The sequence below is a fragment of the Fusarium oxysporum genome, chromosome X, assembly GCF_013085055.1.
Source record: "Fusarium oxysporum Fo47 chromosome X, complete sequence".
In the NCBI taxonomy this organism is placed as follows: Eukaryota; Fungi; Ascomycota; class Sordariomycetes; order Hypocreales; family Nectriaceae; genus Fusarium; species Fusarium oxysporum.
The window spans coordinates 2,529,458-2,554,668 of record NC_072849.1 but is presented as its reverse complement, the minus strand read 5'-3'; the positions used below and the strand labels follow the sequence as shown (position 1 = coordinate 2,554,668).

General features: G+C 48.4%; 11 protein-coding genes across 11 annotated transcripts; 5 read left to right on the top strand and 6 right to left on the bottom strand.

Annotated features, from left to right (window-relative positions):
• Positions 1-942: 942 nt before the first annotated feature.
• FOBCDRAFT_280791 (major facilitator superfamily domain-containing protein) lies at positions 943-2,986 on the top strand (the record flags this gene model as incomplete). The annotated part of the gene is made up of 6 exons (XM_031191966.2): positions 943-1,119; positions 1,188-1,295; positions 1,350-1,499; positions 1,573-2,290; positions 2,367-2,462; positions 2,523-2,986. The coding sequence occupies 6 exons, from the start codon at positions 943-945 to the stop codon at positions 2,984-2,986; spliced, it is 1,713 nt and encodes a 570-aa protein (XP_031033197.2).
• Positions 2,987-3,447: 461 nt separating this feature from the next.
• On the bottom strand, positions 3,448-4,054 carry FOBCDRAFT_207866 (Scytalone dehydratase; the record flags this gene model as incomplete). Its single annotated transcript, XM_031191965.2, has 2 exons — positions 3,448-3,879; positions 3,956-4,054. The coding sequence occupies 2 exons, from the start codon at positions 4,052-4,054 to the stop codon at positions 3,448-3,450; spliced, it is 531 nt and encodes a 176-aa protein (XP_031033196.2).
• Positions 4,055-4,402: 348 nt separating this feature from the next.
• On the top strand, positions 4,403-5,455 carry FOBCDRAFT_244726 (uncharacterized protein; the record flags this gene model as incomplete). Its single annotated transcript, XM_031191964.3, has 2 exons — positions 4,403-5,189; positions 5,364-5,455. 2 exons carry the CDS (start codon positions 4,403-4,405, stop codon positions 5,453-5,455), a joined length of 879 nt encoding a protein of 292 aa, XP_031033195.3.
• Positions 5,456-5,928: 473 nt separating this feature from the next.
• Positions 5,929-7,688, bottom strand: FOBCDRAFT_145516 (uncharacterized protein; the record flags this gene model as incomplete). The annotated part of the gene is made up of 3 exons (XM_031191963.3): positions 5,929-6,094; positions 6,147-7,430; positions 7,480-7,688. 3 exons carry the CDS (start codon positions 7,686-7,688, stop codon positions 5,929-5,931), a joined length of 1,659 nt encoding a protein of 552 aa, XP_031033194.3.
• Positions 7,689-8,956: 1,268 nt separating this feature from the next.
• Positions 8,957-12,582, top strand: FOBCDRAFT_244724 (uncharacterized protein; the record flags this gene model as incomplete). Its single annotated transcript, XM_059610631.1, has 9 exons — positions 8,957-9,095; positions 9,164-9,422; positions 9,473-9,632; positions 9,679-10,378; positions 10,431-10,790; positions 11,022-11,291; positions 11,346-11,658; positions 11,715-11,979; positions 12,031-12,582. The coding sequence occupies 9 exons, from the start codon at positions 8,957-8,959 to the stop codon at positions 12,580-12,582; spliced, it is 3,018 nt and encodes a 1,005-aa protein (XP_059466078.1).
• Positions 12,583-13,280: 698 nt separating this feature from the next.
• FOBCDRAFT_244723 (uncharacterized protein) lies at positions 13,281-14,174 on the bottom strand (the record flags this gene model as incomplete). Its single annotated transcript, XM_059610630.1, has 2 exons — positions 13,281-13,964; positions 14,013-14,174. 2 exons carry the CDS (start codon positions 14,172-14,174, stop codon positions 13,281-13,283), a joined length of 846 nt encoding a protein of 281 aa, XP_059466077.1.
• A 546-nt stretch (positions 14,175-14,720) lies between these two features.
• FOBCDRAFT_207861 (uncharacterized protein) lies at positions 14,721-15,952 on the bottom strand (the record flags this gene model as incomplete). Its single annotated transcript, XM_059609214.1, has 2 exons — positions 14,721-15,782; positions 15,863-15,952. The coding sequence occupies 2 exons, from the start codon at positions 15,950-15,952 to the stop codon at positions 14,721-14,723; spliced, it is 1,152 nt and encodes a 383-aa protein (XP_059466076.1).
• A 517-nt stretch (positions 15,953-16,469) lies between these two features.
• On the top strand, positions 16,470-17,476 carry FOBCDRAFT_280784 (Alpha/Beta hydrolase protein; the record flags this gene model as incomplete). Its single annotated transcript, XM_054707282.2, has 2 exons — positions 16,470-16,872; positions 16,938-17,476. The coding sequence occupies 2 exons, from the start codon at positions 16,470-16,472 to the stop codon at positions 17,474-17,476; spliced, it is 942 nt and encodes a 313-aa protein (XP_054563257.2).
• An 835-nt stretch (positions 17,477-18,311) lies between these two features.
• On the bottom strand, positions 18,312-19,745 carry FOBCDRAFT_191479 (pectin lyase fold/virulence factor; the record flags this gene model as incomplete). Its single annotated transcript, XM_031191958.2, has 1 exon — positions 18,312-19,745. One exon carries the CDS (start codon positions 19,743-19,745, stop codon positions 18,312-18,314), a length of 1,434 nt encoding a protein of 477 aa, XP_031033189.2.
• A 1,348-nt stretch (positions 19,746-21,093) lies between these two features.
• Positions 21,094-22,483, top strand: FOBCDRAFT_207858 (uncharacterized protein; the record flags this gene model as incomplete). Its single annotated transcript, XM_031191957.2, has 3 exons — positions 21,094-21,753; positions 21,821-22,024; positions 22,079-22,483. The coding sequence occupies 3 exons, from the start codon at positions 21,094-21,096 to the stop codon at positions 22,481-22,483; spliced, it is 1,269 nt and encodes a 422-aa protein (XP_031033188.2).
• Positions 22,484-22,603: 120 nt separating this feature from the next.
• FOBCDRAFT_244718 (uncharacterized protein) lies at positions 22,604-24,909 on the bottom strand (the record flags this gene model as incomplete). The annotated part of the gene is made up of 10 exons (XM_059610629.1): positions 22,604-23,047; positions 23,109-23,210; positions 23,276-23,324; positions 23,391-23,520; positions 23,568-23,604; positions 23,664-24,022; positions 24,088-24,192; positions 24,289-24,378; positions 24,432-24,517; positions 24,779-24,909. The coding sequence occupies 10 exons, from the start codon at positions 24,907-24,909 to the stop codon at positions 22,604-22,606; spliced, it is 1,533 nt and encodes a 510-aa protein (XP_059466075.1).
• Between the last annotated feature and the right edge of the window lie 302 nt (positions 24,910-25,211).

Here is a 25,211-nt window from a genome sequence, read left to right as displayed (position 1 = left end):
CGCGTGTGGTATGACGGACTGTCTTTTTACTTTGAAAGTCCACGCTGTAAAATTCCATCTCGCCCTGATGCGCCCCATTCCACAGACAAGGTTGAACGAACAGGCTCGGGGTTTGGTCGGCTGAACAATGACAGCTTTCTCTTAGATATTATTACAAACGTCAGAGACGTGCCCATCTCCTCTAGGGTCTTGCTGCGCTGCAAGCTTCCCAATAATGTATGCCATATGACTAATATAGAGGTAAGTTGACATCCTCTTTTGGCCTTTATCAAAGCGTTGTCGCTAATAAGTATGTTCCCATCCTTCAACTCAAGCTCGCCATTTCGCACATTAGTACTGAACAACTCTTCTCAGGATTAGTCGATGCCGGCGTTACTGCCGGCGACCCCTCGCTCAGGCTTCTCATTAACAATATCGGAGTCATGGTTGATTGTCATATTGTCAGCATTTGAATGGTAGAACCAAGTCGCTCGGTCCTCGTCTAACCGGGCCATCCGAAAAGCTAAGCGATGGTATGCGAGGTTCATCAGCTGCGGAAAATCCGAGGTGCAGACACTCTGTCATCCTAACTAGCGTCAGCATACGTAGTAGTAGCGATAAGATCAATTGTCGTATACCCACGCTAAGGCTGACCCCGCCTACCTTCGTCTGGGGAATTACCTAGTGCTACCCCGCAATCTCATAGGACAATTAGTGCTTCAGAAGTTCAGCCTTCATTTGGATATTCTGGGGTTGTGATCTGTCTGGTGTGCCACTAGCCCGGACATCCCGGTCTCATACACACATGGGAGCGATTGGGGTACAACCTCCGGTGGGGCTTATATTGACTGAACGGTCGCGTTGACTTTGTAATAAAACTTAGATTTCTACCCCTGGCGTCTCTCTTCTCGCATCTCTGTAATTACAAAGAAACATACTACAACCTGTATTATCACTTGCATTATGGCGGACGGAGATAAAGTCTCCATCTCTCATAATGAGATGCCAATGACTCCAGAGCCAACTATATCACCGCTAGTTGAGGAAGAGCCAGCCGGCGCCTACCAGGTGCGATGGAAGACACTCATGGCTGTATTCGCTCTGTCCATGGCGAACTGTTGCGCTGCTATAGCTAATACGGTATGTTCTACCTTTGAAGCATTGCCATTCCTTGTGACGGTTGAACTTATTGTATATCTCGAACATAGACCAATACCATTATTCACTTCCAAGTCATGGACTTGGGGGACGCCGGAATGCAGGCCTGGATTTCGAATGCTAATCTTTTGGTGACTCTGGCCTTCGGGCCGGTCTTGGTAAGTTCTTAACCTCTATGCTAGCTCTGGAGGCCCAAAGCTGACTGTAAAAAGGGCTCCCTGAGCGATCGCTTCGGCAAGAAATGGTTCATCGTCATAGCAAGCATCATCGGTATTGTCGGTTCCGTAGTGTCTGGCTCGGCCAAGTCAATAACAACCATTATCATTGGCAACATCTTGACTGGCCTCGCTAATGCGGGCTGTGTAAGTCAATCCCATGTCTCCTGCACCATTGACATTAACACGGATAGCCCCAAACTGATAACATCTTATGCAGATTATGGGTGTACCTGCGGGCCAAGAAGTGACTCCCAACAAGCTCCGTCCATGGACGATGGGCTTCTCCCAAACTATGGCCAGCTGTGCTGTCATCGCTGGTACCCTTGGTGCAGGTGCCTTCGTCAAGTACCAGACCTGGCGGTGGTCTTACTACCTCAACGCCTTTGTCTACGGCACCACCACTGTATTGGTAACCTGCTTTTACCATCCTCCGCCCACCACCCTGCGCCGCCAGCAGTCCCGCCTAGACGACCTGTTCGCCCAAGTCGATTACTTTGGAATCATGCTGTTTGTGGGATCTATCGCATCTGTAATGATCGGATTGACCTGGGGAGGAAACACATACCCATGGAGCTCCAGCCAGGTTCTCGCATCCCTGGTTATTGGCTGCGTTGGTCTGCTTGCTTTCGGCCTCTACGAAAGGCTGTTCACGCGCCAAGGTATCTTCCATCACGACATGTTTGTCTCTCGCAACTTCCCGATCCTGCTGTTTGTCTGCGTTGTTGATGGCATGCTTCTACTGGGCGTCAATGTTCTCTTTTCTCAACAGATTGCCTCCATGTTCACTACGGATGCCGTCAAGATCGCCACTATCCTGACTCCGTACCTGGCAACTTCAGCCTTTGGCTGCCTGCCCGCCGGCATATTAATGGCACGAACCAAGTCATACAGGACTATTTTGGTAGCTTCACTGATTTGGTGCAGCCTGTTCGTAGGTAAGTAACAGATCTCCTCACTGAGGATGACCTCGATGTGCTTTATACAAATTATGTCTAACATGAATCTCTCTAGGCCTTATGGCACTACTTAACCCTAGTAGACTATCCTGGGCCTATGCGTTCTCTGCACTTTTTGGATGCGGAACTGCGGTCACCACTGTGATTCCAGGTGAGCAATTCCTTGTGGCTCTTATGGCTTTACGTGCCTTGCTGATATTAACATCCCCAGTGGTCGCGTTGTCCCTTTCCGTGCCGTCTTACCTGCTTGGCACCGCAGGAACCCTCAGCGTGTCCGGTCGTGCCCTTGGCGGCGCCATTGGCATCACCATCTTCACATCCATCTATCACAACAAGATGGGCACCGCACTACCAAAAGCTGTTGGCTCGGTTCTTGCAGCCGCGGGGCACTCAAGCCTGCTTCCAGACGTGCTGAGCGCCATCAACAGCGGAAACCCAACTGCCCTGAAACATGTGTCTGGCCTACCAGCGTCCCTGATCCCCGAAGTCCTCGCCGCAAACGATCATGCCAATACGTACTCGTGGAGGTTTGTGTGGATTGCTATCTCTGTCGTCGTGGCGGCAAATGCAGTCGCTGCGTGCTTCCTTAAGTCGGTTGCTTCTCAGATGAACAGCCATGTTGAGTCTGCTCTGGAAGATTCGGATGTCCGTCGGAAGCAAATGCGCGATATTTAAGTCCATCCTTCTGGTGCTCATAGGTATACTTGACTGGTAATCACTTTAGTTTATTTCTCCCTACTTAGTCTCAAGCAGCCAGCAATCTTTTGAAGAACGTCGTGGGACTGGTCTACGTTTGTCCTTTTCCGGTGTCGGTCTGCCATAGCTGTGCTTCATTTTCGTTTAAATGGCCTTGGAACCTGTAGATAAATGCGAGAAGCAGTTGCTACAGGTCTTTGGGCCCCTGCGAAGTCGGGGAAATACATGCATGTCCGATACGCAACCTGAATAGAAGAGTACTGCCATGAGCAGATTCTCCAGGATATGGTTGTGAAACCGTAGCCTGGAGAGCCCTTACCCAGACGCCGCTTTCTGTCTTCAAGTTTCTATCTTCAAGTTTCTGTCTTCAAGTTTCACCAAATAGCGTCTGACGTATTGTGCAAGGTTGTTTATTGCTTCTGTGGCATCATTGCTGTAGCCTACTGCTCACCGTCTGGTCTTCTAATACGCATAAAGTCCCCAGTCTGATAAAGCAGAGAAGGGGTAATCGTCGCGATCTTCCAGAGACCACCAACGCGGACGAACTGATGCTGCATGTGACTCCTCCCATCACTCGTCTCGTTGATCCTGGCGGCAGACGCGTCCCTCGCGCCTCCACCATCGGCCTGTAAACGTCCATGACTTGCCAATTGCTGCCACTCTACCACAATTTCATCGGCAGTGACCTTTTTGAAATATGGCTGCGCCAGGAGGTGTTGTGTCACTAAGGGCTTAAGGCCTAGGTGCTCCTCTGAGAGCCAAAGTGCCGCGAACTCGGCCGCCTTGTACTGCTTTATTCCCCACGCTGGCACGATTAACGTGTAGTCGACAGAAACCTCTGGTGCTAAAGCGGCGAGGAGTCGCTCTTCACTCTAGAAATGGAGAAAAAGCAATTAGCCTTACTCTGTTTACTTTTTTATGTAAGGATAAAAGAATTTATGCTGATACCTTTCTATCATAACCATCTGCCCAGACCCTTGCTGTTTGAACAACGGCAATGTAGTCCTGGAAGGTCAGATTATCTGGAATGTAAATCTCGAATGTCATTTTTAAGGGATATTCTTTCCGGTAATGTCGGCATCTATTGGGCCAGAAATGTTCTGACGCTGAATGATATCAGACGCTATTTATCAACTAACAAGAGTTCCCGCGCCCCTCGAGCTTATACCGGGAATCCCGGTGTTTTTGACACGGGGTCGGTAGATGACGGTGTCCGGAAATCCCGCCCGGGAAGTCCACTCGGGAAGTCCACCCGGCAAGTCTTATCCGAGAAGCTTGTCCATGCGCCCGCCAGTACAATATTCAAGCTGATTGGTATATCATGTAACTCTAGGACCAACAATTAAATACTTTCGATTTATCGTATTAATACTTGAAACCATTTTTGTACTTAAGATGAGGCAGTCACCATACAGCCTCCGCACTGGCATTTATCCCGAGATTGACCCAGATCGACTCACAGGCTCACTAGCAGGCAAGAATGTCCTGATAACAGGTTCTGGCAGGGGTATCGGCCGGGAGATTGCACTCGCCATGGCGCGAGCCGGGGCTAATGTTTGCGTCACGGCACGAACAAGCAGCCAGGTCGAGGAAACAAAAGCCGAAATTGTGAGCTTAGGTCTCGATGGCAAGGTCATTGGCATTGTGGCCAATGTACTAAAGCTTGACGATCAAGAACGCCTCGTACGCGAATTCCGTGAACAACTCGGCCCCGTCGACGTGTTGGTGTGCAATGCCGGAAGCAATATCTTTCAGCCTTTCCACTTGACAAATGCAACCGATTGGTGGGACATCATGGAGTTGAACGTGCGAGCACCAGTTGAGCTCACCCGACTCGTCATCCCAGAAATGCGCGAGAGGAACCAAGCCGTCATAATCTACACTTCATCACGAGCTGCCAAGGCGGACCTCCCATGGACCACAGCATACAACTGTGCCAAGACGTCTATCACCAGATTCGCGGGCACTCTGCAGGTCGAGCTCGATCAAGTGCAGAGGATTGAGAAGGGGGTGGATAACAACATATCCGTCTTCAGCATTCACCCGGGCGAGGTAGAGACTAACCTTCACGAGACGGCGTTCCCCGAGAGAACAAAACGAGAGGCCCCTTACGTTATCGAGCACATGAATAAGATAGGTGCCAAGAGACCTCATTTTGAGGCCGCCTTGCCAGCATGGACTTGTGTGTGGCTGAGCTCTGGAAAGGGCTCAGACCTCAAGGGGAAGTTTGTAGATTGTACCCGTGATGTTGGCGAACAGGCGAAGGAAGCTAGAGGGGCAGTAAAGGCATAATACCAGGGCTTAATATAAATTAATTGTATAAGTATATTATAACAAGTTTATTTATAAATATTAGTTTTTGACAGACCTGTTCGAGAAGAAGTGAAGGAAAAGCCTTGTGTTTATGGTCTGGATGCGCCATTGGCAAAGGCGGCGGTTATTTCTTGAAGTGGCAGCCAGATTCAAAATAGCTTTGTGAAGCTTTGTTATTTTAACTATTAAATACAGTGTGCCTATTAGGTATCTGATTATCTTGGACCAAACAATTAACTTAAAATCCTGCAATGCTTATTGTTGTATATAGGCCTGATACATAGTGAGCAAAGAATGGTTACATGGTAGGTTGGGGGTATATGTATCTCGGAAAGTGTAGGGTAAGAATGCTCAAGTAATTAGATTACTATTACATCTACGATAAATCTTAGAATTGTTGCATAACGGCATAAGAAAACATAGTTTATTACTTGCACGTGAATGAAGTTTGGTGTAATTGACCTTCTAAAATTAAGAACGTCACCTCCAACTTATGCAAGAACTATACCCCGAATCACACCCTTATCAATACCATAGCTAGTTGCAGCGCCCAAAACCACGTTGACTAGCCAATTAGCATTATGTTCAGTTGAAATATGGGAGATGACTTACCATCCAGAGCCGCAATGTGTGCTCGTTCCGCAGTAGCCTGCAACGCTACAGCACTGGCCATTGAAAGGACCACCAGCGCAAGTAAGACCAACTTTACTGCCGCATGAGCCGTCAAGGGTAGGAATATCCTTCGTCAGACAGGCACTGGAGGAACCCTTTTGACTGAAAGCACAATGTTAGTTAAAATATTGTTAAAGAAGAGAAAGAGACTTACCAGCCCTGACCGCAGTGAGTCGAAGTGCTCCCGCAGAACCCATTGGCAGAACAACAGTTCCCAAGACCAGAACCTACACAAGTCTTGCCGTTCCTTGAACCACATTCAGCATCAGTGGAGATACCAGTGCAGAGACCATAGGCTGTCTGACATCCATCACGGCAGTAGTCATCACCCTTGCCACAGTAGCCGTTCTTGGAGCAACAGTCACCCCACTGACTACCCTTACAAATCTTGCCATTCTTGCCACAGCTTCCATCAGTAGAAATGTTGCCAGCTGAGGCATCACAAGTCCCAAAGCCGGATTGACAACCCGTACCGCAATGATCCTTCTCCTTTCCGCACCAGCCCTGAGGAGAGCAACAGTCGCCAAAGGTGCTGCCCTTGCAAGTCTTTCCATTCTTGCCACATTGGCCATCCGTTGAGATGTTCCCAGCAGCGCTGTTGCAACTTCCGAACGCGCTCTGGCATCCTGCGTCACAATGGCCCGTCTCCTTACCGCAATAGCCTTGGGCAGAACAGCAGTCACCGTATGTGCTTCCTTTGCAAACCTTACCATTCTTACCGCAGAAGCCGTCGGTAGAGACGTTGGTCTCAGCAGCGCATGTGCCGAACTTGGGCTGGCAGCCTGCACCGCAGTGGCTGTCTTTGCCACAGTATCCTTCCGCGGAACAGCAATCGCCATACTTGCTGCCTTTGCAAACTTTGCCGTTCTTGCCACAAAAGCCGTCAGTGGAAATATCAGTTTCGGCAGCACAAGTTCCGAAGTTGGACTGACAACCAGCAGTACAGAAGTCATCGGTCTTACCGCAGTATCCTTCAGCAGAACAACAGTCTCCAAAGGCACTTCCTTTACAGGTCTTGCCATTCTTCCCGCAAGACCCGTCAGTTGAGACATTACCAGAGTCGCCGCCGGTACATGTGCCGAAGCCATTTTGACAGCCAGCACCGCAGTAATCAGTCTTGTCACCGCACCATCCGGAACCAGAACAGCAGTCCCCATAGCCAGAGTCTAGACAAATCTTGCCATTGGCGCCACATTGGCCATCAAAGGTGATGTTACTGGGAGGACCGCATGTTCCAAAGTCAGGAAGGCAGTTGTTACCGCAGTGGGCGGTAGAGTTGCCGCACCAACCTTGCTCAGAACAACAATCTCCGAAGGGGCTCCCGGCACAGATGAACTTATTTGTGCCGCCGCAAGAGCCGTCAGGTGAGACACTTCCAGGGCCTGGGGGAGCTTCCGGTGGAGGTGCAGCAGCATTGCAGTTACCAGCAGAAGGTTGACTATTTCCATCGTCAGTCTTGTATGCAGATAGGATATAAGGTGACTTACCATCCTTCGCCACAGTATTTGCTAGATCGACCGCAAATGCCATCGCCGGAGCAGCATGCACCCCAGGTAGGACTGCAAACGAAGCCCGTGCCCTTTCCACAGGTACCATCAGGAGTGACTTCTCCAGTCTGCCATGGTGATAGAGTAACAGTTGATGACTGAGCGGCAACAAGTGCAGGCAGCAGCCAGAAGAGTCCAGCGACCTTCATGTTCAACGGATGGTTAAAAGAAAAGCTCCCAGAATTGGCAGTGCTGATACTGTGCCATTGTCATGATAGAAACTATTACACAACTTATATACTATTTAAGACATTTAGCAGGAACACCATACAATCTCATTTGTCTTCTCTTCGTCGAAAGTTTCGGAAGGATCATCCCAATTAGGCTATAAATCCATGCCGAGGGGAGACTGATCGTGGGCGGGAAGACGTTTTCCGTGACCCATGCTTCTTCGATCCTTCATGATCCATGTTGTTCAAATTTCTGTCTCCGGGAGGATCCGTCAGGCTGACTGGCGATTTAATTCGCGCAGCGGGATCCCTGCCATCGGGAGATATATCCATATCCACCAGCATGCAAATAGGGCTTAGACTACGGATCGGTCGGCCGCCCGACTTTAATAGTTTTGAGGCTATGTTAAGGTTATTTTTCAGGACTTGAAAGGTTCAAGAGATTAAGCTTGGGAGTGACAAGATACCGTATTCAGGAGTATAATTCCCTTTTCTTTCTCTCTATAGCCTGCCATACCAATTGACCGCTTCCCATTTATGATCATAAGATAATAGTTTCCCTTAGAGGTATTATACTCATCTCGATGAACCAACCACCTGAAAATTCTACTCAGTTGACCCTAGAGCCCATCGAGAAGGTCTTTACAACCGCATCCCGGCTCGTCGGCTCATGCCGTCTCGCCAACCGCTCCCGAGCATCCCTGCCAAGCCACGGAATCCCGCTGTTTCCACTATTACCGGCTCTTCATAGCCTTACGCCAAGGCTTAAAACTGCATGCATTCGGATCCTGAACGCTCGTTCCTGAACTACTTTCTGCACGTCGAGGCCGAGATCCGCTTGGCAATGAAATGTTGTCGGATAGGCCCTTTTGTGATTCGTTCATCCGAGGACCAGAACTGTAGAACATGGGATGGCTTTATCCGTCTGATGTTTACTGTATACTCTGATTGCAATGCAGCATGGTTGGAATCCTCACGGAGGCGGAGCGTTATTAACTTTGCCCTTTCAAGACCCTTACTCCGAGAGGAAAAGAGGCAATGCTGTAACGTAGTAGTAATATCGGTGTATGAGTTTATCGCGCAGAGGACTCAATATGGATTCTGCAAAAATGGGACGAGTTGCATGCTACTGTCACGGACTTTCGGAAAACAAACAAGGCCGATATATATACTTAGGATTATGCCTATCTCGTAGTTACAGATAGACACAGCGAAAGTTGCCATTCTTCACTCATTCGTTTGTGATCATGGTGTTGCGACTTTTGAACATCGCTTTTATGGCGGTTGCCATACTCTTCCTTTGTCTTGCAACCTTGGCCAATGCTGAAACCACTCGCCAACTTCACGGCACCCGTTCTCGCCATCACCGCCGTTCCAATGTCATCAGTAAGTCCGCTACCCAGCCATCATCGGATGCATTGGTGAAAGAGACTTCATACTGACAACTACCAAAGCCAAGGCTCCTGCATGGGCCAAGGAGATCACTAATAGCCCGGGTCACCAAAACCCTGCCATGGCACCTCCGGACCCAACCGTCGAACTAGAGCTTTCTGACGATTCTGCGACCAGCCTGGATCAGTACTACAAGGATGCAGAAAACGCCACTGAGTCTTCTGGTGTCACTCCTAACAAATCTCACCTCTCACGCCGATCTCTAGAGAAACGTGGAAGTGGTCCTCTGTACTGCAAAGATGGCCCTTGCGCCGATGATAGGTGAGCAGACCACTGACCAGAGGATGAAGGAGATCACTGACCCCGTGTAGTTGCTGCGGCCCCGAGAAAATCTGCGGTTATGGCCCAGACTATTGCGGTAAAGGATGCTCATCTAACTGCGATGCTACAGCCATGTGCGGAGAGTACAGTGAAGAGGGCGAGATGCCTTGCGGCATGAACCTCTGCTGTTCTGCTTCGGGATGGTGTGGCGTAAGTGTTCATCCCATCAATCGCTTGAACAAATTGACAATTTTAGACTACTGAAGTCTTTTGTGACAATGCCGATCCTGTCCACAAGACTCTTCCCTGCCAAGCTGGCTACGGATCCTGCAACATCGCCTCCTCCCCTTCATGCGCCAAGGGTAGTGGTAGCACCAACGGCAGAACCATTGGCTACTACCAATCTTGGAACGTGCGAGCCCGCAAGTGTGATACCAAGACACCCAAGCAGCTCAACACAAAGGGTTTCACTCATCTCTTCTACTCGTTCGCATTCATCGACCCTGTTTCCTTCAAGGTCACCCCCGCTCATGACGATGATGTGAAGCAGATGCGCGAGTTCACTGACCTATCCAAGGATGGTAAGTTGCAGACTTGGATCGCTATTGGTGGCTTTGACTTTAGCAATGAGAACACTTCTACCCATACCACCTGGAGCGACATGGTGTCAACCAAGGCCAACAGAGCTTCGTTTATAGACTCAGTTCGTGCTTACATGGATGAGTATGGCTTTCAAGGTGTTGATCTTGATTGGGAATACCCCGGCGAGCCCAAGCGCGGTGGTCGAAAGCTTGCTGATACCCGCAACTTCTCCATGTTGCTCAAGGAGATGCGTGCGGCTTATGGTAGCAAGTATGGTATCAGCTTGACCTTGGCTCCTGACTACTGGTACCTTCGCTGGTTCGACGCAAAGGCTATGGAACCTTACGTGGACTTCTTTGGTTTCATGGCTTATGGTAGATGCCACCCCTCTACGACCTGCCTACATATTGCTGACACCCTTGACAGATCTCCACGGTTACTGGGACGAGGATGTCAAGACTCTTGGCAAAATCATCCGCGGTCAAGCCGACATTCGAGAAATCGGCAACAACACCATCCCTCTTTGGTTCGGTGGCCTTGATCCCAAGAAGCTCAACTTTGGTCTCGCTCTGTACGGTCGTGGCTACACTGTTGCCGACAAGAGCTGTAACAATCTTGGCTGCTCTTTTGTTGGACCCAGCAAGAAGGGAGAATGCACTGACTCTGATGGTGTCATGTCTCTTGGCGAGATCAAGAACCTCATCAAGAAGGGTGTCAAGTCTACTTATCTCAAGGACTCCATGATGAAGCAGATCACTTTCGACGACCAGTGGATAGGATATGATGGTAAACTACAAAGCTCCTCCGATATCTTTACCTGGCTGACAACATTTAGACGAGGAGACCTTTGCTGATAAGAAGGCATGGGCTGATGGATACTGTTTCGGCGGCACCATGATCTGGAGTATCGACTTCCAACCCAGCGATAACTCTACGCTAGTACCCTTCTTATCCTCAGTCTCAACTAGCAACTAACAAACCTTAGTGACGGTAGCGGTGATGTACCCGCCCTTCCAGACCTCGACGGCATCGGCGCGATCCCCAAGGAACTCCAAGACAAGGTCCTTAAGAAGTGCGACACCGGCTTCTCTTACGACAACTACGGCGACCTGCCAAAGCTTTGGTATGACTCCGGGGCTGAGCAGTGGGCTGATGCCTACATTAAGTCTCAGAAGGATCACACCAACTGGGCGCAGAACCTTTACCGCAATCTCTTTGAGAAGAAGGATCATACCAAGTTCTCTTGCGTTACGCCCAACTCTCGATGTGACTTTGACGCTTCTTGCGGTACGTTACCCTTTCTTCATCCCTTGGAGAAGTAAGACTGATGTTTGTGACTAGCCGAGTTCAACAAGATTGGCAAGGGTGGACTTTATTACCTCTTCCAGTCGATGTCGAGTTTCCATACCTTCATGAAGGCTCTCAATCAACAGTTCGACAGCAAGATCACTCTGACCCTTGCGACCGTCTCCGAGATGAGACTTATCCTCGACATCAAGAGTGGTCTTCCCCAAACAACCATCAACATCGGAAGTGTTCTTGGTTCAGCCTTCAGCATGGCTAGCGCTATCGCTGCACCTATTCCAGCTGTTGGTGGTCCTCTCGCTGGTATCTCGGGCCTTGCTAGTATGATTGGAACCTTCACCAGTACAGTGTAAGTTGTTGAGGTCCGCTTTTATGATTTGTTGGATACTAACCTGTCACTTATAGTGGTGGGAATGACAACGCCGTTGACGCGACCGACACTCTGACTTTCGCGGTCAAGACCGCTGCAGTCGAGGGCAAGAGAAAGATTGCCAGCATTGTTTCTTCAGTGTACGGCGACTTTGGACATGCACAGACCGATCTTCCCAAAACCATGCTGGTTGGAGGCGCTGATAACCCCGCCATCAAGGTCTTTGGCTATGGTGCGTGGTTGAGAGACAACGATCTCACAGACCTGAGCGGCGCCGTGGAAAGAATGTCCGACAAAATGGTAAATATCTCTGCAACTGTACTAAAAGTGACGCATACTGACCGTTTGTAGAACCAAGCTCTTTTGTGGCAGATGGCGAGACTCTTCAAGGGTTTCTACGTCGTGATCCGAGACGATCTCCCCATCAACAAGTGCACCCACCCCAACAACGCATGGGACGACAGAACCGGCAGGTGTCTCGACATCCTCTCCTGGTGGCCCAAGTCAGCATCCGGCCGTGTCGGCGGCGATCTCGCCATGGAGAAAGTCTGGGACAAATGGAACATGTCTCCTCTCTGGACTCTGCGTAACGCCGTTGAATGCTGGGAGAACAACGGCGGCAAGATTGGCGACGCAAAGGTCAAGGCTCTTCAGAGCGAGTGGACCAATGGTGTTCCTCCACCTTGCTTCTTCGCCATGCCTGTTCTCAAGGGTAATTGGTCTAAGGATGCTGCGTCTGATGGTGCGATTTGGCTGGCTGGTGATTTTGTTGGACAGGAGGGTCAGGCTGGAAGGCTTTGGCCGAAGGATAAGTGTGATAAGGCGAATAGGGAACTTGATCCGATTACAGGTGGTCAGGTGAAGAAGTGCAGTAGCCTCAACAAGGTTGGAGGGGAGAAATAGGTTTTGTATGATTAGCATTTGGTTACTCTTACGAAAGTCGCGATGAAAGGCGGTTGCGCCGCGTTCATTTGTAGATATTCTTTCTCTTCACACTATTTGTCATTTTCACAGTAGATCAAAGATACTTCTGGTCCAAGATTTCTTTGTGAATGCCTTGTAGCCCAATATGTATAGGCTACCTCGTATGTTTTCTCTCCAGAGACATCTCATCCCGCACACAACAATGCTTGGGTTGACCGGTCACAGACAGCGACTTTGTTGATCAACAGCATGCACAAAATGATAAACAGTCACAGTGAAATGAGTTACCAGCAAAGTTGCTTGGTATAACTATCTACTCCTTGTCTACTGACAAGACTGACAAGAACAAACAATCATCCACCATGGCCTGGTAGACAAAACATCAAAACTCCTAACCCATCCGTGATAAAACCTTCGCACTAAAATTCTCCTTCCGTATCGCCTCGCACTCATCCAGTCCTTACCTCAATTCCATTCTTCCATGACATCAACAATCCCACTTTGGGACCCCAAGTACACCCTCAAAACTTCTTCGTGTTAGCCTTCGCCGCCTTCTTTGCAGCCTTCTTGGCAGCCTTCTTCGCCTTCTTTTGGTCGGCCTTGGAAGTCTCCTTCGCCTCATTGGGAATCTCGTTCAACTCATCTGCGGCGTCGCTTGTCTTCTGGCTGTCAACCTCCTAGTTGTCGTGAGCCATCTGTTCAAAGCCGCGTTTCTCGTTCTCAAGCTGAGCGACCATCTTCTCGCGCTCATATAAGAAAACCTCGAAGCGCTCGGCAGTCAGGTCCGAGATGAGCGAAGCATCTTCTTCCTCACGGAGATCCTTGATCTGAGTGACAAACTTGTCGTTGCCCTTCTTGATGTTCGTGATGATCTTCTCATGACCCTCGATCAGAGCCTTGAGTCGTTCGTAGTCGGCGTCGATTGGGGCAGCGGATTCTTTCTGGTAAGCCTTGTTCTTCTCAAAGTCGTCGTCGATCTTCTGCTCCACCTGGGCCTTCCAGTCGTGCATCATATGCTTCAACATTTGGACGTGTTGATGGGTGGTGAGAGTGAACTGGAGGCGGACACGAGCTTGGAGCTCGATATTCTGCTCCTTGACGGCGTGAAGCTCCTCTTGCTCGGCTGCCTGAAGTTGGACGAGGTTGAGGCGCTCGCGGACTCGTCCAAGCTCAGCATCCTTGGCAGCGGCTTCAAGTTCAGCGGAGTGCCAGTTACGGTTAGCTTCGTCAAGGTTCTTCGAGAAGTGTTCCTTGAAGGATTTCTCGTAGTGAACTTGGGCCTTGAGTTCGTTGTTTTCCGACTCAAGGGCCTGAACCTTGGCGCACATCTTGTTCAACTGGGCGATCATCTGGTCGAAGACCTTGAGTTCCTTTAGCTCATGACCCTTGATTGTAGATTCTAGACTTACCTTGTCGGTGTTGTCAACGTCGGCCCCAGAAGAGGTAGCGTTGGAACTCTCCGCGAAGGTGGGAGCAGGGGGAGTGAGGATAAGAAGCTTGTTGTCCTCAGAAGAGATGGTAGAGGCTGATTCCGCAACGGGAGAGCCGGGTGCAGTGAGTTCAAGAAACATTATATTGAGTTCTTGATCGGACGGTGTCGTTGTGTTGGTAAGTGATTACGTTTGTGTGTGAGGGTGTCTCTTTTTACAGATGTGAAGATGGTTGTGGAAGGAAGTGAAGATGGAAGGTGAGTTGGTAAATGGAGAAGAAAGAAAAGTAAACAGAGCGAGCAGACCAGGTATTTATTTGGACGTTCTGGAGTGTTGCCGGTGAAGCACTGGCCGTTGACCATTGCCAGTGGCAGAGGCATATATCGCGTTCCTTTCTGTTGTGGTACTGGCAGAAGGTATGTTCAGCATGGCGGCCGAGCATGAGCGTCAACAAATTCATGAACACAGCGCGCGCAGTGACGAGCCACTGCCAAGGTATGAACACGTCTGTTGTGATTGCCTCAAGCAGTGTTCTTACTGTACCTTACGTGACCTTCACTACTGTTCTAGGCATGCAAGTTGCAGCACATAGTAATATTCCAAGGAGACTGGTATTCAATGGGTTGAGATTCTCATTAATCTCAAATTGAGCTAAGCGTACAGTGTCATTCTACATATCTTTCCACTTTATTCGGAACTTCCACCGAGAAGATATTCCACAACAGCTTGTCCCCAATACACTGATGCCTTGTACCACGCGATTTGAGGTACACTGCCCCGATTGATACCACTTATCGCCTCAGCCAACGCCGGTCCTCCTCCTTCGTCCCGAATCTGCCTGAGGGGGTACTGATACGTCTTGAAAGCAAACACCAACGTGTTTTCATTGTCCATTAACCTATGAAGCGTCTGCCTCTCACATCGAACGTTCGTTTCCTCAGGGTCCAGATCTGCACTCTTCATCTTTAGTACCTCGATACCAAACCAATCCAGGACCATTTTGATCAAGCCCATCAACCACAATGGCAAAACTGTCAAAGGATTCTCTCGCGGTACGAAAAGGTCGCGACCAAGGGATATGTTCCAGTTGTGCCGTTTAACAACTTTGCCCTTTGGTAAGGAGGTGAAGTAGCGGTTCATGGGTCTCTCAAGTTTCTCCTTGTAGCCAGGCACGGGTCCATGAATCTGCGCCAAGGTTTTATTCAACTTGAGGGATGGGTTGAAGGAGAAGGCATAACAAAGAATAAGTGCTTTTGCAACATAAGTGTCACCTTGCCGGTGAAGGAAGAACAGCTCTGCGTCGATGTTCTCTGCAAGCAGGCGGAGTATCTTCTTGACATCGCTGGGCGGGTCGAGCGGTAGTTGGGTCGATTCTGGACCGAAAAGTGTATCACCTTTGGAATGGTAGATTGATGGATACCTTCGTGGTAGGTATGTTTTGACCATCCAGACATAAAACTCCTTGACGGCAGCCTCCGAACAGGGTTCAGAAGCAATGACCATGTCGGAATGCTCACGCACGATTTTCCGCCGCAGAGCAAGCCTCTCCTCTAAAGTTTTGTCAATAGGTATGATGTCCGAGAAAGTGCATTTCTCAAGGCCCATCGTGAGGTGATACTTGGGCTTCCATGGTCGTGTCTGCACTGGCTCGGCCTTGTCCAAGTCAAAGTCTTCCAAAGGCTCGATGTCATTGTAATCGCTCGGCAACTCTTGATGGTGGTGCTGGCTATCTTGTGGAAGAGCACGTTTCTAATGTCAAGATATCAGCGCTTTGTTGCTAGTGTATGCCTCCATGCTCACAAAGGGCATCTTTCCCTGAAGAGGCGTACTGGCTTGATTTCCTTCTTATTCCTCCACAATACAAGGGTCACGGTAAGTGCGGTTAACAACACGGAATACCAAGAGTATACTTCGGCCATTGTAAGAGCTCAATAATATCAAATGTAATTGTAATAGATGGAGTTCGGATTCTATGGAGTTTTCATGCAATTCTTTGTCTACTTTAACGTCGGGTTGTACGAATCAAAGGAACCGAGGATTCAATCGTCTTGGGCGTCTGGGAGATGCGTAAACATCAAACGCGGGGTAGATAATTGAGGCAGACCCACGGACGCCGCGGCGCCCGGATTGCCGAGCGAGCTACCCGGCACTTTATCAACTTGTATTCTTGCCTAAACTCATTGCACGAGGTAGTACATCTGTGATCTACACTCTGCAGGTAATACTTGTAGTATGTACCATCAATTATTAACACGCACAGAAATCGCGGGCCCGCGGCCCGCTGTAGCAAAAGTAAAGCAATGTGACTACTATTCGTTCCGAACTAAGCGAGGACGGAACACCAAATTGAGAGTGGTTAATATGTAAATGCTCACATTGAAAAACCGGGGTCGAGTAGCAAGTGATTATCATCAACCTAGGAAAGAAGCAGCAGTAATGGCCGCTGACCACACCTTGCCCGTTGACGAGTTTAACGTCGCCACCTTCACTTACAAAGTGATTCATGAGCAACCTATTTTTCTTGATCTATTTGTTCCCAAGACTCTACCATTTGGTGAACGTCCGGTCCTCATTCGGTTTCACGGCGGGTTTCTTGTCTACGGTAGCCGTGACAATCTACAACTTACACCCCCCAGGATCCTTGAATATGCTCTTGAGAACAACTTGATTTTGGTCTCTTGTGACTACAGATTAATCCCAGAGAGTAATGGGTTAGATATTCTTGAAGACATTGAAGATGTCTGGTCTTGGGTTCAGAATAGCTTGAACGAGGCTATGGGAACGATGACGAATGGGAAGAGCGGCGCAGACCTACAGAGGGTCTTGCTCGCTGGCGAGAGTGCAGGCGAGTAATATCTCTTCATTGCAGTTAGAGACAAGGCGCTAACAATCGTCTACTTACAGGTGGATACCTTGCACTGCAACTTGCCTTGCGTCATCCAACTGCGTTCCGAGCTGTTATTGCAAGTTACCCAATGATCGATATGCGAAGCGACCATTTCTGCAAAGCCTACCCGAAAATCGTCGGCCAATATCCACAAATCGATTATGAACTCGTGTCTCAGCATCTCAAGCAGCTTCCAGACGGGAGTCAGCCAACAACCAGAGGAATCTCAACTCTGCCAATCGCAATGGTACAGCACGGTACATACACCAGTTTCTTTGGTGACCACCGAAGCCTGTTTCCGATAGAACAGTTGGAGGATAACCCGCAGTTGGCGCTGCAGCTTCCTTTCATTTGGTTGCATCATGGTAACGATGATAGCGAAGTTCCGATCGAGGGTAGTAGGAAGTTTGTTACGAAGCTGCGAGAGCTTAACCCAAAGACCAAGCTACGATATACGGAGCTTGAAGGGGCAGAGCACGGATTTTGGAGCGAGATAAGCCTGATTCAATCCGGCGAGTGGGAAGATGGAGTCAAGGTTTTAAACACATATCTTTAAAATTAAATTAGATTCGGCAATATCTAAACCCCAGCGATTCCACACTCCCGTAGACCGACGGCAACTAGTGACATGCCCCGAGACCTGAGGTTTCCACGGGTAAGAACCATAATACAATCTCATACCTATGCATGGCGTCCACAGATATCGGGATTTGTGCCGGGCCGCCTGGGCATCACCCCCGCCAGGTTTAAAGGGCTTATGGGGTCGATGAAAACAATTGTATCCGTCTCCTGCCCGAAACACATCCCGACAGAGACGTGATGAAATCTCTGCTATGAAGATGTATCTTTTCGGTTCAACGCGTAACAGGTAGCAACTCGAGACGGCCTGAGCATGGACTTCTCCTCCGGATTATTAATACCAAGTTCTGTAAATCTGAGTCAAGGGTAAGCCGATCTTAGAACGTGTTCTAGCTTTTACCCAGGTTCTCTTACATCATCTGAAAATAGTGGTGAAATTCCCTCATCTTGCATCGATGAATACATCCAAATGAACAAACAATAGAAGACTATACATGACGTTCTTGGACCTTGGTATCACAAATCGTCACTCCAATTCGGCAATTCAGGCAGAGCGTTATTTTCGATGAAATAATCTTTGACCGTCGGCGTCGGAATAGGTCCCGGCCGAATCTCCGCTGCGGCAATCCGAATTGAGTCGAACACAGCACAGAGTTTGCTTAATCCCGCTCGAAAGAGTATAAATCATAAGCAGTGCTTTTATAATGAACGGATAATATCAAAGTCCAATCCACAACTCTTACAGCAATAGATATAATAAAATTAGTTATTTCTGTTGCGTTATTGCTGAAGGCCTAATAAGTGAACTATGCTCATTTTGTTAAGATAAACCTGACGTTTGTGACATGCTCGTTGATGAACATGGGGACAAGGTCGGCCACCATATACCACCTTGGCTTCTCCATACCATCATGAATGTATTGTCCTCCGATTTTCAAATTCTCGAAGACAATATTTTCAACCTTTCTCGTGTAATCAAAACCCAAGATCTGTGACGGATTCACTATCTGCGAATTAGTTGCATCAAGACTGATATCCTTGAGGGTGACATTTCGTATCCCATGACCAGGCGCTGTTGTCCACATTTCATTCTTCATAACCCGCCTATTCACCAGCTGGCCTTTGGAGATCCTTTCCACGCGGACATCTTGGATATGCACGTCTTCAATCAAGTTCTCGTCGCCTGCGCTTAGAGAAATACACCCTTGGTACCACATCTGATTCTCATAGTGATCCAAAATGTCGATGTTACTAATATGGATACCGCTGATGGTTTCTGGCTTTGCCGGATTCCCATGAGTGCCCATATGAATTGGGTGCGCGATGTCTGGAAGAAGGGCGCAGTTCCGTATGACAATGTTGCTTGAGTCGCCGTAGTAGTCCCAACGATGGCCATAGATGGCTATGGTATCGTCCGAATTGCGCAGAAAACAGTTCTCTACGAGGATGTCTGAAGAGCAGAATAGGTCCACACCGTCGCCATTTCCATGGGACGAGAAAGATCTGTAGCCACTAATGGTTACGCCTTTCGCTTCCCCAGTTGTGAGGCTGAATCCGGTAGCGCCCAGCGAAGTAACGTTCTCGACGACAATGTTCTCCGAACGTTCAATCAAGATGGCGCCGCCGTTGGGACCATTGTAGATGAAGCCGTGTCCCCGAACTCCAGAGTTGCAGACTTTTATGAAGTTCAGTTTAAAGGTGACGAATGCGCCTCCTGCCAGGTATACCATGGTATTGGAGGGTACAAAAAGATTCCCGTCAGTGACCAAGCCGTATGCTGATCCATTGTTGATACCAGGGCCAAAATACCAGATTTCCTGAGAATCTCTTGGAGGTGCATCGTGATCAATACCATTTGTGAGAATGTGAAGAGCTTGCCACTTGTCGTGGTTGATCTCTAGCATCACATCCTGAGGTCGGTCCAGGCTAAAAGTAATGGTGTTATCACCATCAATCACAGCCTGGATACCTAGAGATTTTGGCCGAATGGCAGCGCTTTGCACTTTGTTCAAAGTGTATTTGACTTGAACTTCAACTGGGCCATCCATGTCGAAGGATGCAACTGAGATGGGATGTTTGTCAAATTCATTGCGCGTGGTGTTGACCTCGGCAACGTCAACGGCGTAGGTGGACACTGGGATACATGGTTCGGAATCCACAGAGCGGGCATATATCAAGAAAGCATCAGCTACCGCTACCCCTTCAGGGGCGGCGTAGGTCTTGATTTGGCTTCCGTTGGTAGGCATTAGCGAGACGATAGGCAAGTTGAACCCATCGATGAGACTCAGGTAGGATGGGTAATTCTTGCGATATGTTATCTTGAATGCTCGGATCGATAAATATTTCAAAAACATTTAATGCACCATCGTTCGATGTCCGCTAACGGGCAACGGAGTAGGTCGCGGACCATCTCCGATAACGTCCCAATTCTCAACACGTAGATGCCTTATTTCTCGCAATTCAGGGCGGTGATGGGTGGATTACTGATAGATAACTCAAATTGTAATAAAGATTCAAAACCATCTGCTTCAAGATGTCTCAGGTCTTCTCCTAAGAACGTTAGGCTACATTAGATTGAATCATCTACCTACTGTTTAGCCGCTATGGTTTTCGGCTATTGTGCTTTGCTTAATGACTGTTTGTTAGGCATTGCTAATCATTAGACTGATGCCTTGCATTCCGATAAGTCTAAGCGGTTGCGAAATGCCGAGGAAAAGAAAAGCTCTTGTTGCAGAAGCAGGAACTTTAAACTCAAATAACAGCTACATTTCTGCCGGACGGTTTCAAAGAGTGATCCGTACTGTGGGGCTGCCGTACCAGTTCGGAGTCCGTTAGTGGCCCGAGTCACAGCGGCAATGGCCAAAGGACCGGGTCCGCAACCTCCATTGGTTCTGTTCCTCAAGCTTGTCTGAATGATTGCTTGCGATAAGGTTAAGCTTTAGGCTCCCAACGCAGATGATAAAGATATAATATCATATAAACGCTTAACCCTAAAACTATTTCCTAAGATACCCTGAGTCTAAATCTGACAACCTAAGTCTACCTGCCCCTTTGATGGCAATTCTGTTTAGCCTCAAGGGTAACTAGATATAAATTGATAGAAAATACCTTGCACTAATAGAATTAAAGAGGCTAGCTATTTGAAATTTTATACCCTTTTGTCCTACTACCTTTATGCCTCTACTGGTAAGGCATTATATGCCAAAATAGTAGATACATTGGTCACATCGGTCGGAATCCGACGGAATTCAATTCCGGGGCTGTGTTCCGTACACAATATCTACCGTAACAGGTTTGCGCCCGCTAAACTCGGCAAGCACGGCAACGGGGATAGATTGCATATAGCACATGAAACATGGAAGTCAAATGCAACGTCAAGCCTGGATGAACAATGATTCTTGCAAATCACCACCAATTACATTCTTGATATGTATATCTGTATGCGCATACAACTGCCTGTTTTGGCATACCATGGTATGGCGTCGTCACATAAGCTGCTGCAATTGTACATAATTATAAAGACCACAACATTCAACTACTCATGGGGATGTCTTTCCTCTACACAACATTAGATTCAATTTAACATTTTTAATCATGGCCCAAGGCCAGAAAAAACTCCGAATTGCCATTATTGGCGGTGGCATTGCTGGAATTGTCCTCGCAATTTCGCTTCTCAAGAGGAACATTCCTTGCAAAATCTACGAGAGAGCGCACGCCTTTAACGACATCGGTGCCGGCCTGGGAATAAGTCCCAATGCACAAGACGCCATGGTAGCTTGCGATCCAAGCGTGCATAATGCATTTAAAAAAGTCGCCAGTGGTAACATCTGGGAATCCAAGAAAAGCTTCGTCTTTGAGTTTCTTGACGGCATGGACACAGCGACTACGGACTCCCCTCTGTTGCATATCGAGAACCGTACGGGACTGCAGGGCTGTCACAGGGGCTCATTCGTAAATGAACTTCTCAAGCTATTGCCCAGCGATGTGGTTGACTTTAATAAGCAACTTCAAGTAGTGGAGGAAGGTAGCACTGGTAGAATCCGCCTTGTCTTCCAGGACGGGGCAATTGAGGAAGCTGATGCTGTTGTTGGCTGCGACGGTATCAAATCCAAAGTCCGAGAAATTCTGTTTGGGGCAGATCATCCGTCGTCAAAATGCTCTTACACGCACAAATATGCCTACAGAGGGATGATCCCCATGCGACAAGCGGTCGAGGTGTTGGGGGAGGAGAGGGCTCTCAATGCCACTATCTGGGTGAGTCGTTCTCGAAAGGTCAATTCCCAATCACGGGATACAGTCTGACACTGAATGAAACGTGCAGATGGGGAAAGACAAGCACCTACTGAGCTATCCGGTCGCGCACGGGACGATCTTGAATGTGGTGGCATATTGTTCAAGCTCCGATGAGTGGCCAAGTGAAAGCCAGCTGGTTCTTGCAGCCACAAAGGAGGATCTTCTCCGTGATTTCGAGGGCTTCCGGCCATCTGTGCTGAAGGTTCTCGACCATACTGAGAGGCTTGACCGTGTGAGTCTACATCTGAGATTTTCAACTAGTGATATCTGTACTAATAGTGAACAGTGGGCTATCTTCGACTTAGGGGACCATCCAGTTCCGAGCTTTGCAAAAGGCCGTATATGTATCATCGGAGATGCAGCACATGCGTCATCTCCACATCATGGAGCGGGAGCAGCTTTATGTATTGAAGATGCTGCTGTGCTGGCTGCCTTATTGTCACATGAAAGAGTCAGGGTAGGAGCCGATATCGAAGCTGCGTTTTCTGCCTTTGATAGAAGTAGACGGGAAAGAGCTCAATGGGTCGTTCAGAAGTCTAGACGAGCAGGTCAACTATATGAACAGCAGACCGAGATCGGTTGTGATTTTAGTAGGATGTCTGAGGAGTTGAGGGAGACTTTATCTACGATCTGGGAGTACAATACTGAAGAAGCTATAAAGGCTGCCTTGGTAGAGTTAGATAACGCTTAATATTGCACCTTTAGCTCTAGGTAATATTCTAAGCCTTCTAATACTAAATACCGTCCCGTGAATATCTGACATGACCTTTGATAACCCAATACATAATCAACGGTAATTATATAAAGACGCTCAAAGTTTATGCTCACGGCTTACAACAGCTCCTAGAGTATGAGGATCATCGATCGCCCAGGGAACGTCCTGGTCCCGAATGAACGGAGCAAGATCAACATCAACCCCATCTTCAGCCAGCTCTTCAATCTGAGTGCGGCCATTACCCAGGAAATCCCACATATTGTCGTTTCTATAGGTAATGTTGAAATCCTCGAACCTAGGCGTCTTCATAGTCTTGAGCAGATGAAGCATGCTCCCAGGCCAGATATACACCCGTCCGTCTGACCTGTTCGCCTTGTACCAAGAACGGCAGTTGCCAGCCCAGACGGAGTACTTGGTGTGCCAGTTGTCGAGGTGCTTGTTCCACTGTGTAGTGGGCAGCTGCTTCACCTCCATGGCCTTGATGCCCTCGTTCTGGATCTTGATGCAGCATTGCATAGCATACTCAATCTGAACCTCATGCTAATTTTGACATGTTCATTAGTTTTGCGATTTGATAGTAGAGCTTAGGGTCTTGACTCACCGAAGGAAGCACGCATCCCTGACCCCAGTTGCCGGTTGGTCCATTGATGACAAAATAGTTGGGAAACTTGGGTCCAGTGATACCGAGATAAATGTTTGGATTCTGGTGACACCGAATCAGTCAATTGCACGTATTTCGCAGGATGAAGCGGGTCGTGTTTTCCGTACCTCTGACCATTCGTCTTTCATCGTAACTCCATCAATACCGGTGATTTTGCTACAACACTCAAATTAGTACCGATCCTGTGATCAATAACTGGTTACAAGAGGCGAATGTGCTTACAAATGCGGAGTATATGAGATGTCAAACCCTGTAGCACAGGCAATAAGGTCGAAATCGAACTCCTTGCCTTCGCTCGTGACAAGACCCGTGGCAGTAAATCTCGAAACGCCTTCAAAGATGACTTTGACATCTGGGATAGGGTAAGTGTAATTCGTATACCGGGATACTTGGACTTACGGTCTTGGACCAAGCTCTCTAGATAGTCGTTGCCAGGCTACAAAGGTGATGTCAATCGTCAATGGGGTATTCTACCAATAACATGGATTTACTTACTGTGATTCGCCGACATCCTGGGGGCCACGATGGAATGAGCTTTTGTTTCAGCTCCTCATCAGCACTCTCAAGCTTCTTGAGCATGTCCTGTTTTATGGCAGCAGTGGCCCACTGACTCATTGGAGAATCCCTGAGAAAGAATGGAAAGTTGCGTGTCAGGGTTGCCTCAAGACCTTTCCGGTACTGTAGATGTGTCGCAGGGTCTCTGCGGAACTCGTCCTTGTCCTTTTCAGAATAAATCTGCGTGCCAGGTTGCTCAGAAGGATTTTGGCCCTCTTCGTTGGCCTTGCTGAGATCTGTGCCTATTGAAGGGACGATCCATATCGAGTTTCTCGCAAAGACGTGAAGGCTTTTTGAACCTGATGCGTAGGACTGCATTAGCACAGAGCAGAGATGTGTAAACCGGCAATTGCGCTAAACATACCTTTGGCAAGCTGTGGTAGCATCTGAACAGAGCTTGAGCCAGTTCCGATGAGTGCAACCCGTTTGCCTTCCCAACTAATTGCGGGGTCCCAGGTAGCGCTGTGAGCTATGGTGCCGTTGTAGGAAGATAGACCAGGAACATCGGGCCCTGCTAAGCTGTGAGAAACGACATAATAGTTTGCTTTGGCTCAGAAGCACTCACATTTGGCCTTGTTCACTACTCCCGATCCATTCATCAATACGTCGCAGTAGTCCATTCTTTCCTTGCCATCCTGGCTTAACTTAACAGCCCCTGCCAAAAGATGTTAGCACCTATAACTTGCGAAGATGAGTTTCATAACTTACATTTCCCTTCATTCTCATCCCAAGTCGCGCTGATGACTGTCGTTCGCAGCTGAGCATATTTCTCAAGATCATACTTCTTTGCAAATCTGAGGAAATAGTCATAAATCTCGGCAGAGTTTGCGTAGTAACAAGACCATTCAGTGTTTGGTTCGAATGAATACGTATAAATATGCGCAGGTACGTCACAGGCACATCCTGAAATATTAGCCCTCGAGAGTCTTTACAGAGAGAAGCGTTCTTGTTATACCTGGATAGCGATTCTCATACCACGTCCCGCCTATGACTGGGTTTCTGGATAGAGCACGTCAGAACCTGTATGTAAACTGGATCAAGACGCCAGAACTCACTTATCGTAGCAGACAAGCTCGTAGTTCTGCAGCATGCGCTCAGCCTTGTAAGCAGTCAAAAGACCTGAAGCTCCGGCGCCGACATGGATAATCTTCAACTTCCTAGGCTTCGAGTGCGCTTGGGTAGACATCTTGAAAGTAAAAGGCTGAGTACAAAGAGTTTTTTCAGTTGCTTTCGAGCGATGATTGATGAACATTACGATACTTTAATTTATTCTTTACTATATATGATAATATATGAGTCTCGGGCCTTGCGCAAGACTACGGACAGTACACGACCACTTAGATCAAATCTGCTATAATGGCATGGGACTTACACGTTCGGCACCGCATCAGGGAGTGAGACGCAGTTAGGTTGCCTGACCGAGGCCACCAACGCAACGGTCTAGGCCCAAACTTTGTCGGGTTGGGTTATTCGGTCCTCCGCGGGTGT